At 43.2% G+C, this 15521-nt stretch overlaps 1 protein-coding gene across 1 annotated transcript in view; it reads left to right on the top strand.

Moving 5' to 3' along the window:
- Positions 1-206: 206 nt before the first annotated feature.
- The window catches only part of mical3b (microtubule associated monooxygenase, calponin and LIM domain containing 3b), a gene marked incomplete at both ends in the record, with an annotated part of 55590 nt that continues 40275 nt past the window's right edge, over positions 207-15521 (top strand). Inside the window, 11 exons of the mRNA XM_084331065.1 lie at positions 207-470; positions 1939-2146; positions 4306-4416; positions 4527-4628; positions 5010-5165; positions 5573-5673; positions 6250-6507; positions 10063-10178; positions 10449-10575; positions 12665-12758; positions 13186-13333. Of these exons, the coding sequence (XP_084187191.1) occupies positions 207-470; positions 1939-2146; positions 4306-4416; positions 4527-4628; positions 5010-5165; positions 5573-5673; positions 6250-6507; positions 10063-10178; positions 10449-10575; positions 12665-12758; positions 13186-13333 (1685 nt within the window). The remainder of the gene's footprint in view (positions 471-1938; positions 2147-4305; positions 4417-4526; positions 4629-5009; positions 5166-5572; positions 5674-6249; positions 6508-10062; positions 10179-10448; positions 10576-12664; positions 12759-13185; positions 13334-15521) is intronic.

Here is a 15521-nt window from a genome sequence, read left to right as displayed (position 1 = left end):
GGGGGGCAGTTGGCAGCATTTGTTGAACTATTGAACTGATGCTGTAAAACTGAAAAATACCAATAAACATATTGTTTAAAAAAAAATTTACTATCGCCCCTAGCTGGCCAACGGGAGGAGACCGAAGCCGAGCTGGAGTCGGACAGTGACATCATCAGCAGGTGACGCCCTGCCCAGGGTGCCCTGCGTCGGGGGCGGGGGTTGCCATGGGCGAGGAGGCAGGCCCGGAGAGCCAACCCCAGGAGCTGTTTGAGGAGTTCGTCCAGGCCGCCACCTGCAGGGCCACCCTCCGTGCCTTCAGCCAGCTGTGCGAGCACCTCCGGCTCACGCAGACCAACGCTGGGCAGCCTCTGTACCACACCATCAAAGAATGCCTCAACTACTGGAAGGCCAATGGGCTGTGGGCCAAACTGGACAAGAGGGCCTTGCATCAGGAATACATGAAGGGCCGCGTCTGTGCCGACACTACGGTAATGAAGCCCTCTCTCCTCCAAGCTGAAATACTGACAACCCAACATTCTCTCTCTCTGGCATAATGTGCCCATTTGTTATCACCCGCTTCTTACTTATCTCCCTTTCTGGCGCCTAAAGTTCAACACGACCTCGGTTCTCCTAGGTTTGTTCCCCCTGCGAGAGACGCCATCTGGATACCTATCTAGTCTAGCTACTAAACTGTTGACCCTTGTTGACGTAATATCAGGTCAGAAATAAGAAGAGACTGTTCTTTTCATATCAACACTGTTGTATATAATTGTCTTAATGGCTTTATCTTCTAAGAAAACGCTACCCAAATCCTACAGGCACCACCGGCATTTGAATGAAGAGGATAAAAACACCATTATTTTGGGGTTAACCTTCTGTATTGTCGTAGTGAAAGGGTTAACCCTTTGGTAGTGAAAGGGTTAAGTGTGTGTGTGTGGGGGGGGTTGGGGGTGTCTCTTAATGTCACTTAATTTCCTGCATTCTGGTGAACTTTTATGCACCAATTTGTGCCCTTTCTGCATCGATGGGAATGTCTTTATTTATGTAAAGGAAAAGACAACATTCAGGTAGCCGCTGACACAACTATAATGGTATATAATGCAGTGAGGCTCTCAGGCGTTCTGTATTGCTTTTAGGGCTGTCCCCGACTAAGGATTTGGATAGTCGACTTTGATTGGCCGCAATTAGCCGATAGTCGACTATTAGTCGACTACTATATATATATTTTTTTTGTATCATTCCATTTGGGCTGTGGGGGGTGCTTAATGTCTGAAGGAGTCGACTGAAGGCTTCTTGTGTTCTGCAAAAGCATGCAATTGGTCCACTGATGGATACATCTTGATATTTGTCTAGTCTAGTGTGTTCAATAGATGGGTGAAATCCTCTTTCAGTGCCTCTGTGCCTGTTTTCTTAGGCAGTTAGCCTCTGGTATGCGCACCATTAGCGTTAGCCACGCTTATAGGCCTCTTTTCTTTTGGAAAGAATGATAAAAAAAATGTTTACAAAAAAAATTATAATCCTCCTTTTGATCGATTAGTCGACTATTCGACTAATAGGGGTCAGCCCTAATTGCTTTCAAATATTTATTCTCCTGTGTCGTTATATATATAGTCACAGGTAAGGATATAGAAATGTTTTGACCCCCTTATTTATTTGACCTCTTTTGGGGAGGGGGTTGTCCTTCAAATTAGCTATATCTTTTGAGGGGGGAGAAATGTACCTCTTCTCAATATTGAGGGGGACATGTCCCCTGCAACAACCCCCCCCCCTGAAACTACACCTACTGTATGTCTGCGGACAACTCCTCTTGGGTAGATTAGTAATCCGTACACAAACAGCCGTACAGTTTAGAATTAGAGTCACCATGGGTTTGAAGATCCTCGTTGATTTACATGGCCAATCTAGTATATTGAGTCTTGACATCAGCGCCCCTCTCTCTCTCTCTCTGTTCCCCAGTGTGTGATCATCGGCGCGGGCCCGTGCGGCCTGCGGACAGCGGTGGAGCTGGGCCTCATGGGGGCCCGCGTGGTGCTGCTGGAGAAGAGAGACGCCTTCTCCAGGAACAACGTGCTCCATCTCTGGCCCTTCACCATCACTGACCTCAGGGGCCTCGGGGCCAAGAGGTTCTACGGGAAGTTCTGTGCCGGATCCATCGACCATATCAGTGAGCGTGGTGCTGCTTCTTCTTCCCTGTAATGCCTTGTCACTACTGGATTTAACCTTTTTATACATGCCTCTGTGTTTTATCCATTTTTTATGCTTTTATGCCCCTTTTTTTTTTTTTTTGTCTATGTTTTTAAAGTCTGTTTTTACCCTGTAGCACTCTGAGATTTGGTTTCCAAATGCAGAGTGCACTATAAATCGAATGTATTATTATTATTATTATTATTATTATTATTATTATTATTATTATTATTATTATTATTATTATTATTATTATTATTATTATTATTATTATTATTATTATTATTATTATTATTATTATTATTATTATTATTATTTATTATTATTATTATTATTAATGCCTTGTCACCACTGGCTGGTTACTGTAAGGATGTAATGCCTTGTCACTATACTGGCTGGTTACTGTAAGGATGTAATGCCTTGTTGTCACTATACTGGCTGGTTACTGTAAGAATGTAATGTCTTGTTACTGGCTGGTTACTGTAAGGATGTAATGCCTTGTACTGGCTGGTTACTGTAAGAATGTAATGTCTTGTTACTGGCTGGTTACTGTAAGAATGTAATGTCTTGTACTGGCTGGTTACTGTAAGGATGTAATGTCTTTGTACTGGCTGGTTACTGTAAGGATGTAATGTCTTTGTACTGGCTGGTTACTGTAAGGATGTAATGTCTTTGTACTGGCTGGTTACTGTAAGGATGTAATGTCTTTGTACTGGCTGGTTACTGTAAGGATGTAATGTCTTTGTACTGGCTGGTTACTGTAAGGATGTAATGTCTTTGTACTGGCTGGTTACTGTAAGGATGTAATGCCTTGTACTGGCTGGTTACTGTAAGAATGTAATGTCTTGTACTGGCTGGTTACTGTAAGAATGTAATGTCTTGTTACTGGCTGGTTACTGTAAGAATGTAATGTCTTGTTACTGGCTGGTTACTGTAAGAATGTAATGCCTTGTACTGGCTGGTTACTGTAAGAATGTAATGTCTTGTACTGGCTGGTTACTGTAAGGATGTAATGTCTTTGTACTGGCTGGTTACTGTAAGGATGTAATGTCTTTGTACTGGCTGGTTACTGTAAGGATGTAATGTCTTGTTACTGGCTGGTTACTGTAAGAATGTAATGTCTTGTTACTGGCTGGTTACTGTAAGGATGTAATGTCTTTGTACTGGCTGGTTACTGTAAGGATGTAATGTATTTGTACTGGCTGGTTACTGTAAGGATGTAATGTCTTTGTACTGGCTGGTTACTGTAAGGATGTAATGTATTTGTACTGGCTGGTTACTGTAAGGATGTAATGTATTTGTACTGGCTGGTTACTGTAAGGATGTAATGTATTTGTACTGGCTGGTTACTGTAAGGATACAGTGGCAGCTGCTCCTCAGATCGGTCACATCTGTGACGGATCCTGTTCAGTTCTGTAACGCCGCTTTCTACTTATGTGGGTAGTAGCAGTGGCCTAATGGTTAGAGAAACCACGTTTCAAGTTTTGTTTTATTATATTACAGTGAAATGCTTGGTTCTGTGCTTCATTACAGTAAAAGAATAAAGACCAAACACTAAACAAAATATATACAATATACAAAACTAAAATGTACAAACTGCCAAATGCTAAAATGAGGTAGAAGAGGTAGTGCAATTATTTTAGGAATAAATTGATCAAATAATATGGTGTGGTGTTAAAAGTGTTAAAAGTGTCTAAAGTGAATGTTTAAGGTGACCGTTTAAAGAGAGTGTGTGCAATATGTGGCTGTTGTGTGCAATGAGTGTAGAACGGATGAGTTAGTGTTACAGTGAGTCCACATTGAGCAGCCTGGAGATGGAAGCTCCTTCTGAGTCTCTCTGTGCTGGCCATGAGGCTCCGGTAGCGCTTCCCTGACCGCAGCATTGCAAAGAGGCAGCTGTGACTGGTAGGTAGGTTGCTGGTTCAAATCCCCAAACTGACAGGGAAATCCGGATGGGGAGACGTCAACAAAGGTCACTCTTCCCTCCCTCAACATCCACTGCCGAAGTGCCCTTGAGCCAGGCACTCGACCACCGACTGCTCCAGTGGAGCAATGTGGTCGAGCTGTCCCTGGCTAAATACTTAGCGAGCTGTCCCTGGATAAATACAGTAAAAAGGGTCTCTACTCTACTCTCTCCAGGCATCCGGCAGCTCCAGCTGGTGCTGCTGAAGGTGGCTCTGCTGCTGGGGGTGGAGGTCCACGTCAATGTGGAGTTCAAAGAACTGGTGGAGCCCCTGGAGGCCAACGAGAGTAAGACCTGTTGTTTATGTGTTCACGTAGTAAAGTGATTTGTGAGACAATTGTGTGTACTGTAAAGCGATCCATTTCTTTACGTATGTGCCTCTGCCTGTCTGGGTCAGAGGTGGGGTGGAGGATGAGGGTGCATCCCAAGTCCCATCCTGTCAACCAGCTGGAGTTTGACGTGATCATCGGAGCGGACGGACGCCGGAACACACTGCCTGGTAGGCATCTTCTGTACCTGTACAGCCGAATGGGATCAATCGGGACAACTCGCAGTGGATATCTGTGTGTCGCAGCCTCTGATCATTCAGTGCATTTGTTCCAAAAGCCCTATATAGTAACTGATGGTTACGAAATGCTTTGTTAACAGATATAGTTCCTCATTAGTTCCTACTCCTAGGTATGTTTTTGTGCCCCTAAAGTAAAGCGTTACTACTGTATTCATACCCAAGGAGGCATCCCTGTGACTGTAAATACACTTGATCATTTCATACGCCGACGCCTGCAATACAACGCACAGAAAATGCAGGATATATTTATAATAGCCATACGCTGATGACTGACTTCCTGGTTGTCCCCCTCTTTTTTGTTCGTCCAATCAGGATTCACCCGTAAAGAGTTCAGAGGGAAGTTGGCCATTGCCATAACGGCTAACTTCAAGAACAGGAACACCACGGCCGAGGCCAAGGTGGAGGAGATCAGCGGTGTGGCCTTCATCTTCAACCAGAGGTTCTTCCAGGATCTACGGCAAGACACCGGTCAGAACCCTGAACGTGCCACTACTAGCATCACATTTGTATTGATTAGTGGAGCCATTCTATATCGTTAAGTGCTTGAGTCATGGGTCGACAGTGGTTCAGAAGGTAGATTGTTGTCTGGTAATCGGAAGGTTCCCGGGTTTGATTCAGGCTCCTCCCGGCAGCGTGTCCTTGAACAAGACCCCTAACTGCTCCCGATGAGCAGGTTGCCACCTTTCATGGTTGCCTCCGCCATCGGTGTGTGAATGGGTGAATGAGAGGCATAAGTTAAAAACTGCTTTGGATAAAAGCGCTATATAAATGCAGTCCATTTACCATTTTAAGTCATTCATGAGCCATGATAATGTGTAATATTTGTCAAGGTAAACGGACGAAAATCCTGATATTCCTCTCTCTGTGTTGTTTAGGGATCGACCTGGAGAATATAGTGTACTACAAGGACGACACTCACTACTTCGTAATGACAGCCAAGAAACAGAGCCTGCTGGAGAAAGGAGTCATTCTACAAGTAAACTAAATTCACCAACACCTGACTTTACTGATGACAAGTGCACAGGCCGACTGGGATCATATCGCCCACTCGAGTGATCTCGTTGTGCAATAATTAGGGATGTTCGATATTGGCTTTTTTACCGATATCCGATATAGCGATATTGTCCAACTCTTAATTTCCGATACCGATATCAACCGATACCGATATATGCAGGCCCCCCCCCCCCCAAAATAATTGACCTTCACTGACGTTTAAAACACCTCGGCGAGGCGCCTCTGTGTTCTAAACTCTGTGTCGGTCAATTATTTTGCGACAATGACCTCGTAGCTATACATTATCCCTTACACATCTCTTGTTGTGGAATTAACACAACATTATGCATACTTTTCACAATAAATAAAATAAGAATTTGTTCTTACTTGCTTGCCTGGGTAAATAAAGGTTAAATAAATGTAAAAAAAAAACATTTTTTTCTTTTTGAAAACTGATAACGATAATTTCCGATATTACATTTTAATGGCAATATCGGTAGGCCGATAATATCGGACATCCCTAGTAATAATAATACGTATTCTTCCTTGCAACCCTCAGGATTATGCCGACACTGAGTCGCTCCTCTCGCGGGGGAACGTGGACCAGAATGCACTGCAGGCCTATGCCCGCGAGGCAGCGAACTTCTCCACCAATCACCAGCTGCCGTCCCTGGACTTCGCCATGAACCACTACGGGCAGCCGGACGTGGCCATGTTCGACTTCACCTGCATGTACGCCTCGGACAACGCCGCCATGGTCCGCCAGAGGCACGGACACCAGCTGCTGGTCACACTGGTGGGAGACAGCCTGCTGGAGGTGAGGGTGGAGGAGGGGAGAGGGAGAGAGGGAGGGAGGGAGGGAGGAAGGAAGGAGAGAGCTGGATGGATAATCCCTCTCTATCAGCGGTTCTCAAACTACTGGTCTCGACGCAAAGTGGGGTTGTGGGTAGGTGACAGTGGGGCGATGTCGCGCATTGGCGAAAATAAAAAAATAAATCAATAATATATATATATTTTTTTTTATGTTCTGGCAAACATATTTTGGCTAAATATGCCTAGTTTTATAAATGTGTATTGATAACATAGTGCTGTAATTAAATGTTCTAATAAATATGCATGATCAAGTTCAACAATGTGTGCTTTTATTTTGATATTCCTTAATTCCACGTTGAAATTCCACGATACATTAACACTTTGGATGCCGGAGCTTGGTGCCCCAGAACATGGTTGAATGCCAGCACCCACTTCAATGATAGCGTTGTGAACGCATAATCTATGTCTTAAAGGGGAACTATTTTAATTCATTTAATTCATTGTTTTGTATTTCTAATCAAGTACTCAAAAACAGCATTTTTCTATCTCGAGCCGTTTTGAGGCTGGGCTCCAACCACTGTGTGGCCTGATGCCACACTGCCACATTATTATGCAGCTGAGACATCTCTGACATCACAGATCAGCACATTTTCAGATGACTCAGTTCAGTGAGGGTGAATATTGTGAGAGGAGAATTGGAAGAATGCGCCAATATGAGAATTAGAGACATAGATCATATTAACCCTTTCTCTGCCACGCTTATATCCATCCTTGTAGCCAGTCTGCCAGCTCTATTTGTCTATGGAGATGTTCACCTACTTTGCAGGGCTATAACTTTTTAAATTGTATTGCTAAATTGACATTACTATGGCCCATTCAACATCGATTAGCTATCGTTCAGGATGTAGGAATGTTTTACTTTTTCATTCACACATTCATACAAAAATACGGTCTAGAGTATAAATATGTTTTTATCGTTTTCTGCAGTATTTCATAGAACGTGAGTTATAGCCATAAATGCTATATTAGATCATCAAATGCAGTTTGATACCAATTGACGCCAGATTAAAAATGTCAACTGTACAAGGTCCCAGACGTTATGACTCATCATGCACGGTTGACCGGAGGGGGGGGGGGGGGGGTCGTTTATAAGTCCGTGGCCAACGTTAAATCATTCATGTAGTATGGGTGATGTATAGATCAGAACAGTTTGTATGGATAATAATAATCAAAAACGCTGAAACTCACCCCAGTCTCCTCTTACCGTTGGGTGATGAGCGTGGAGCAAAAAGATCGCTATTATGGGATGTTGATCTATGCGATCCATTTCCAGGTTGTATAATACTATATACGTCCAAATAATGTTGTTTATTGAGTTATGGCAACGGATCGATTATCCAGTGTGTCAAGATGGGCGTCACAATTATCAACATCCGGTTGCAACTCGCGTTGGAGAGTTGAGCGGAGTCCTACAGCACCAGTCAAGGATCCGTGGGTGAAATATGAATACCATGACAGAAATTTGAAATATTAGGCGGCTACGTGGCGTAGTGGGCAAGGTGCTCGCCACGAATGACGGAGACGCTGGGCTTGCCTGTTCGAGCCCAGCGCTCCTCATTGCTTTCAGTTTAGCTGGTCGTCCGTACTAATACACATTGGCCGTATTAGGGGGTGGGAAACTGATGGGTGGGGATCGGGCGTTGTGGACAGCGACTCCTACAGGTCGGTTGGTGCGCCTGCGCAGTAGAATCAGGAAGGGTCGGGGGCAGCGTGAGCCTCCCACGCGTTACTCCTCGCCACTGAGAGATCGAGCTGCGCAGGTGAAAAGATGCGACTGCTGTTACCTCAAGTACCGGAGGGGACTTGTGCTATGTATGACTTAGTCCACATTGCAGCCGGCTTGTGGGAGGCAAGAAACAGCGTTCGTGACAGGGGAGGGTTGAATTGGATGATACGAAATTGGGATGGGAGAAAATATAGAAAATGGGAGAAAAAGTGGATACATTTTTTTTTTTAAATATTGATCTCAAAGACGCTGTAAAACGTCATTGGCAGATTACGCATGGCGAGGAATGACGTCTTAACACGTCATCGGCGGAGAAAGGGTTAATATAAGTCCACATAGCTATGAAACAATGCTAAACACTGAAAAAGGCCATTTATAAGATAGTTCCCCTTTAAATTATGGCTATGTGTCTAATCTGGCCGTCGCTTATCAATGACTTGTTTGCAGTCAACATTGTCGAAACGGATTGTTTTTTAATCGGTTAATTTCCGTTTTATACCATTTTGAAAAACCCTTGTTTTCTTGAAAGTTTCAGGAAAATATAAAGATTCTGTGATAAACGGCCTTTACTGGAATATTCTGGAATACACAAAAAACGTTGTAATTTTTCGGCCTATTTATGAATAGTTTTCAAATAAACGCTAGATTAATGATAGTATATGTGTACTTATGCACGCTAGAGAAGCGAGCTGAAAAATCTATTCTCTCATTTCCTAATCAGCGCACACACACACACACACAGGGCACACGCTGATATCTCTGTGAAAACAGATCTGATTATCCTAAGACTGGTAAAATAGATTCCTTACCTCAGATCAGATGTTCTCCAAAAAGATTATTCCAATTCCTGATCGCCATTCCAAATATCGATCGTGTTTATTGATTCAGCGCTGGGTACTGGAAATACCGATTCCACGCTGTTCTGAGGGTCGGCGAAGACTTGGATCTCTCCGGATGGCTTGCCGGATAAGTAAAATGAGGAAACTCATTTTGGACAGTCTAATCCAATGGGGTGCAGTTACACAGAGATATATATACTTACTTATACACCTGCATATAACCCCTCTATATACATTTACATTTAGTCATTTAGCTGACGCTTTTATCCAAAGCGACTTACAAGTTCTGTACGACAAGCCATCAGGAAGGGCACAACTCTATCAGCTGAGCAACAATGTTCATCAAAGTGTTGAGTGCTACAGTGTAGGTTAGTTTATTAATACTTACTTATACACCTGCATATACCTCTGTAAATACTTACTTATATACCTGCATATAACCACTCTATATACTTACTTATACACCTGCATATAACCCATAGTTCTGTATGTTAGCATGTACAAATGCTGTATATACCATATATATATTTATTCTCACTGCATATATATCTATCCACACCTGGTCTGTATTTACCTGCACATAGTCTCTTTACATATCTGTAGATACTTTATCTATATCTGTACATATCATAATCTTACTAGTTACGCTGCTGGCCAGTATGACTACTACCATACTGTCTTTACACCTGTATCACATGTACATATTATTACTACAACTCTGTACATACATCTGATTAGCACAACACTCAGTAGTACTCATTTGTATATTTTGGTACCCAGTTTAATTACCTGTCCATTGTATATTGCTGTTGCACTGCTACATTTGCACTCTGGTTAGAGTGTGAGCGGTAAGGTTATGATGAATGTAGTCAACAGTATATACAAGAACGTGTGTATGTGATTGTGTGTGTTTTGTATGTATGTATCGTTGCAGCCCTTTTGGCCCATGGGGACTGGTATCGCACGAGGCTTCCTGGCGGCTCTGGACTCTGCTTGGATGATACGCAGCTGGGCTCAAGGGAACGCCCCACTGGATGTCCTGGCCGAGAGGTATATATATATACACACACACACACACACACACACACACACCACACCACACCACACCACACACCACACACGACACCACACACCACACACCACACACAGAGTAACCAGCATGCACACAGCTGACCCACCACATCAAGGTCTGCAAATCACATTATATTTCTCTTTAGTTACCAACTAAGTAATCCTTCTCTCTCTCTCTCCTCCTACTGTTCCTCCTGCTCTACCATCTTCTCTCTCTCTATCTCCTCTTCCCGTGTGTGTGTGTGTCAGGGAGAGCTTGTATCGTCTCCTTCCCCAGACCACGCCAGAGAACATCAATAAGAACATCTGTATGTACACGGTGGATCCAGCCACTCGCTACCCCAACATCAACCCCCTGCTCATCGCTCCAGCACAGGTACAATGTTAGACACACCTGAGCCACTCGCACAGCTCCCATTCAACACAAGGTTAACACACTCACAGTAGGATAATGATAGTTGACATGATATAGAGTAGGGTTTTGCCCTTCGGGTTATTGTCGACTTCGGGTTATTGAGAAGCGCTATATAAATTAAATTAATTATTATTATTATTATTAATATGGGTTTGAGGCTGATACCAGGGTTTTTACCAGTATACCAGTGTTTTTTTGGATGGAAGATTGCTGATGGATGATATTTAGTTTTTTTTGTTTGTTTAACCTTTATTTACCCAGGGTAGGTTTGCTGAGCACAGATGCTCTTTTTCAGGAACGCCCTGCTTCACATTCACACAGTTCCATTCACACCTGGGAGCTGCCCAGTACAACCAGTCTGACACCATTGGCCACTGAGCAACTCCACTGGAGCAGTTGGGGGGTTAAGTGCCTTGGGGCACTTCAGCGGCAGATTTTTTCTGCCGGTCCCGGGGATCGAACCGACGACCTTCCAGTCACAAACCCGCTTCTCTAACCTTTAGGCCACCGCTGCCCTATTTTGTGCCAATATTCAATATCTTAAATCTTTAAGATCGCAAAATATTTACCATTTACTGAGATCTACTGTGTGGTCTACTAGAATTTTTTTTTAATTCCAAGCAACACTGACCAGAATGTCCTCCTAGGGAGACAACATTGACCGATATCAGAATTTTTTTATGAAAGGCCAATATCGACCCAACATACTGTATGGGTAAATCAGTGTATCCTAGTGTAGAGCCTGCTGGACTGATGGGGTGTGTGTCTGTAGGTGAGACACCTGGTGTAGAGCCTGCTGGACTGATGGGGTGTGTGTCTGTAGGTGAGACACCTGATGGACCTACTAGTGTAGAGCCTGCTGGACTGATGGGGTGTGTGTCTGTAGGTGAGACACCTGATGGACCTACTAGTGTAGAGCCTGCAGGACTGATGGGTGTGTGTCTGTAGGTGAGACACCTGATGGACCTATTGTTGTGGCTGATGGTTGTTTAACACAGCAGGAGACGATATTTCCAATTGTAACAAGTAGGTAATTTATTTAGGAAAAGAAGTTCTTTAACAGCAAAAGCTATGGATCGAGCAGAGGATCACCACAGCTTGAACAAAAAACACTCTAACTCTCAATCCCTCTGCTTGTCCCCTAAATCCCCTCTCAGTCCTGCCCCCCCATGACAGATATGATGACGTATCATATCATGTCAGATCTGACATGACGTACATTAAGATGATACGTAGATTTAACATCGGAGAGAGATAAGAACATTAAGAACATGAAGAGAGATAAACAAGATATGATGTACACACACGATATGATGTAAAACATTAAGAACATTGAAGAGAGAGTGAGATGTGTGTGTGTGTGTGTGTGTGTGTGTATGTGTGTGTGTGTCTGTGTGTGTGTGCGTCTGCGTACAGACGTATGTGTATTGTATGTGTGTATTGTGTCACAGGGAATGTGTGTGTGTGTGTGTGTGTCGGTGTATATGTCTGTGCGACTGTGTGTGTGTGTGTGTGTGTCTGTGTGACTGTGTGTGTCTGTGTGTCTGTGTGTGTGTGCTGTGTCTGTGTGTGTGTGCTGTGTATGTGTGTGTCCGTGTGTCTGTGTGTGTGTGCTGTGTCTGTGTGTGTGTGCTGTGTATGTGTGTGTCCGTGTGTCTGTGTGTGTGTGCTGTGTCTGTGTGTGTGTGCTGTGTATGTATGAAAGAGAGAAAAGAACAAGATATGAAAGCGATACGATGTACGAGATTACAAGCACACAACGTGCCGTACTGAAATGTCCATCTGTCCAAGTTGTTTTAAGAACGTCAGCCAGACCGTCTTTCAGCACTGCTAGTTGACCTATATTAAACTAGTCCACCCCATACACATTTTCCACAACACTATAGTGTAGAGCCTGCTGGACTGATGGGGTGTGTGTCTGTAGGTGAGACACCTGGTGGACCTACTAGTGTAGAGCCTGCTGGACTGATGGGCTGTGTGTCTGTAGGTGAGACACCTGGTGGACCTACTAGTGTAGAGCCTGCTGGACTGATGGGGTGTGTGTCTGTAGGTGAGACACCTGGTGGACACTGGAGATGAGATGGGGCTGAATGTGGACTTGGGCCGTCTGATCCGCTCTCCTTCACCAAAGCTAGTAAAACAGGGTAAGTCTGACCGACTATATACAGATTCTCCAACCTAGTGTTGTGAACACAGAAGTGAAAAGTAAGACATTTTTTATTATGATCATTGTTGTTGATTCATTAATTATTATTGTTAATTATGTCGTTTTTTAACTGGGTATGTTTAGCCAGCCAGGAGGAAGCCATCAGGGCAAGCGTATTAAGACATGATGTACTTTCATCTGTGATACTTGAGTACATTCAGTATCAAGAACTCTATTAAGTATCAAATACTTTTATTTGAGCAGTTTTTAATGGAGGTGTTGTACTTCTACCAGAGTACTTCCACATCACTGTTCTAGCGCGTGACGGAGTCAGCCATGTTGTGAGTGACTGGCAGTACCAGTGTGTCCCACTCATGTGATTGGACAGACCGGACAGTGTGTCTCTATGTTGACCTCCCTCTCAGAGTCCTTCTCTCGCTCCAACAAGCTGCTGAACTGGTGCCAGCAGCAGACACAGGGCTACAGCAGTGTTGCCGTTAGCGACCTCACCACCTCCTGGAAGAGTGGCCTGGCTCTCTGTGCCCTCATCCACCACTACCGACCGGACCTCATGTGAGAGAGTGTGTGTGTGTGTGTCTGTGTCTGTGTCTGTGTCTGTGTCTGTGTCTGTGTGTGTGTGTGTGTGTGTGTGTGTGTGTGTACACACTGGAAAATGAATGAATAACGATGCACTGAATTTCGATCCCAGTGAGGTTCAAAGGCCCAATCAGTGATACAAGTGTAAGAAACAAAAGGGGAAAGAATATCAATGGAGACATTCTCTTGTTGATTGACCGAGCTCTTTATACAAGGACTAACCCTTGACAGCTAGGCCTACTGTAAATAGGAGTTTTTAATTCTATCTGCTCTATTTTGTGGCTGTAAAAAGTTTGTAAAACAGACCTACAGTATTATGAATTATAATGGGTTAAGAAAGTTCCCAAAAGCTTATTTTCCATCTCCAGTTTAAACTCTCATTCAAGAATGTATGTGAATTTAATACCCCACATTGATATGACTTTAGATGAATACGCCAACATTATGAGAAATGCGCTTACCATCTTCTCCAGAGTCAGACAAGAAGTTTTGTTTTATTTGTCACGTATAAGGTACATGTACATTACAGTGAAATGCTTGGTTCTGTATGAGACCCCTGATATTGTGCTACAGTAAAAAGTAAAAAGAAGAGAGATAGATAGATAGATAGATAGATAGATAGATAGATAGATAGATAGATAGATAGATAGATAGATAGATAGATAGATAGATAGATAGATAGATAGATAGATAGATAGATAGATAGATAGATAGATAGATAGAAAGCTATCCGGCTGCATGTGTGTGTGTGTGTGTGTGTGTGTGTGTTTGATTGATTGATTGATTGATTGAAAACTTTATTAACAGATTGCAGAATGGGTACAATACAGTACAGCTCAATACATACAATTGTTAAGGGGATGCAGACCTGAGAAAGACTTTCGTCTTGTTTACATCAGGGTCCCCCATTTTCAATTAATCATAACATATATGACATACATGACATACAGATAGACAGTACTGCTACATCTATACATTTATGACATACCAGATTTGCAAATACAGTACTGTTTGTGATACAGAAGGAGTCCAGAAAAGGGAGTATATACTTTTGACGTAAAAACTGTACATTGGAGGAGGTTGGGTGGGGTTGGGTGGGTAGGAGGGGTTGGGGGTGGAAACACTGTACAACTGTACAAGCAAAACTGTACATTGGAATATTGACAACCATACTAGGTAAATTACTGTACATTGGAGGGGGTTGGGTTAGGACATTTACAGGGGCCAGTTTCGAATTGCAGTCTCCCGTAGGTGTTCTTTGAGAGTGGTTTTGAAAGTGGGTAGTGATTCACATTCCTTTACAGCTTTGGGTAGGGCGTTCCACATTGATGTGGCATAATTGCGAAACGTGTTTAGTCCCTTGTTTGAGCCGAATCTGGGTTTAACATGATTTGTGGAGCTCCCTCTGGTGTTGTGATCGTGGTATTCACTGACCTTTGGGAAGTATTTTGACATGTACATGGGTACCTTGGTCGTGTAGTGTATCTTGTAGACCAGGCCCATTGCAAGTTGCTGTACTCTGTCGTCTACTCTAAGCCATCCTAGGTTGTCAAAGTGGGCAGGGGTGAGGTGGGTTCTAGGAGTAAGGTCATTCATTCATTCATTCATTCATTCAAGCTAGCCTAGCTTATCACAAATGAATGGAAGTGGATACGGACCAGCTAGCCAAAAACACCTCTTCCAGAGTTTTAAGCTAGGCTAGTTGTCCAAAGTGGAGTCTTCATCAGGCAGACAGGCACTGAATTGGTGCATTGGTGTATTGCCTGATGAAGACTCACTTTGTTGAAAAAGTTTAAATGGTCTACAGTTCACACTTATTTAGATAAACACCATGCGTTATGTCTGTATTCTTTCCCTGTCTCAGTGTTGACTTCAGTCTTAAAGGAGTACTTTGATATTTTGAATGTCAGTTGATTATTTTTTTTCACTTGACACGTGTTTCATAATTCAAACCTAGGGACAGCATTACAACACAAGCATTAGCTAGCTGTGCCCCTTGGTTCCAATGAGGAATGCTAATAAAGCTAACTTGCCATTTCTGGGAAACTGAAGGACATTATGTGTAAACCTGTTGTTCCTCAACTGAAATTCTAAATCTCAAAGTTATTCTTTAGCTCTGCGCCCGGGATCAGGTTCTTTTGGATGTTTATGTCATTAATCTGTC

Source organism: Notolepis coatsorum (assembly GCF_963971535.1).
Source record: "Notolepis coatsorum genome assembly, chromosome: 15".
NCBI classification, from domain to species: Eukaryota; Metazoa; Chordata; class Actinopteri; order Aulopiformes; family Paralepididae; genus Notolepis; species Notolepis coatsorum.
The sequence above is the reverse complement of the archived record's forward strand: the minus strand, read 5'-3'. Positions and strand labels throughout refer to the sequence as shown.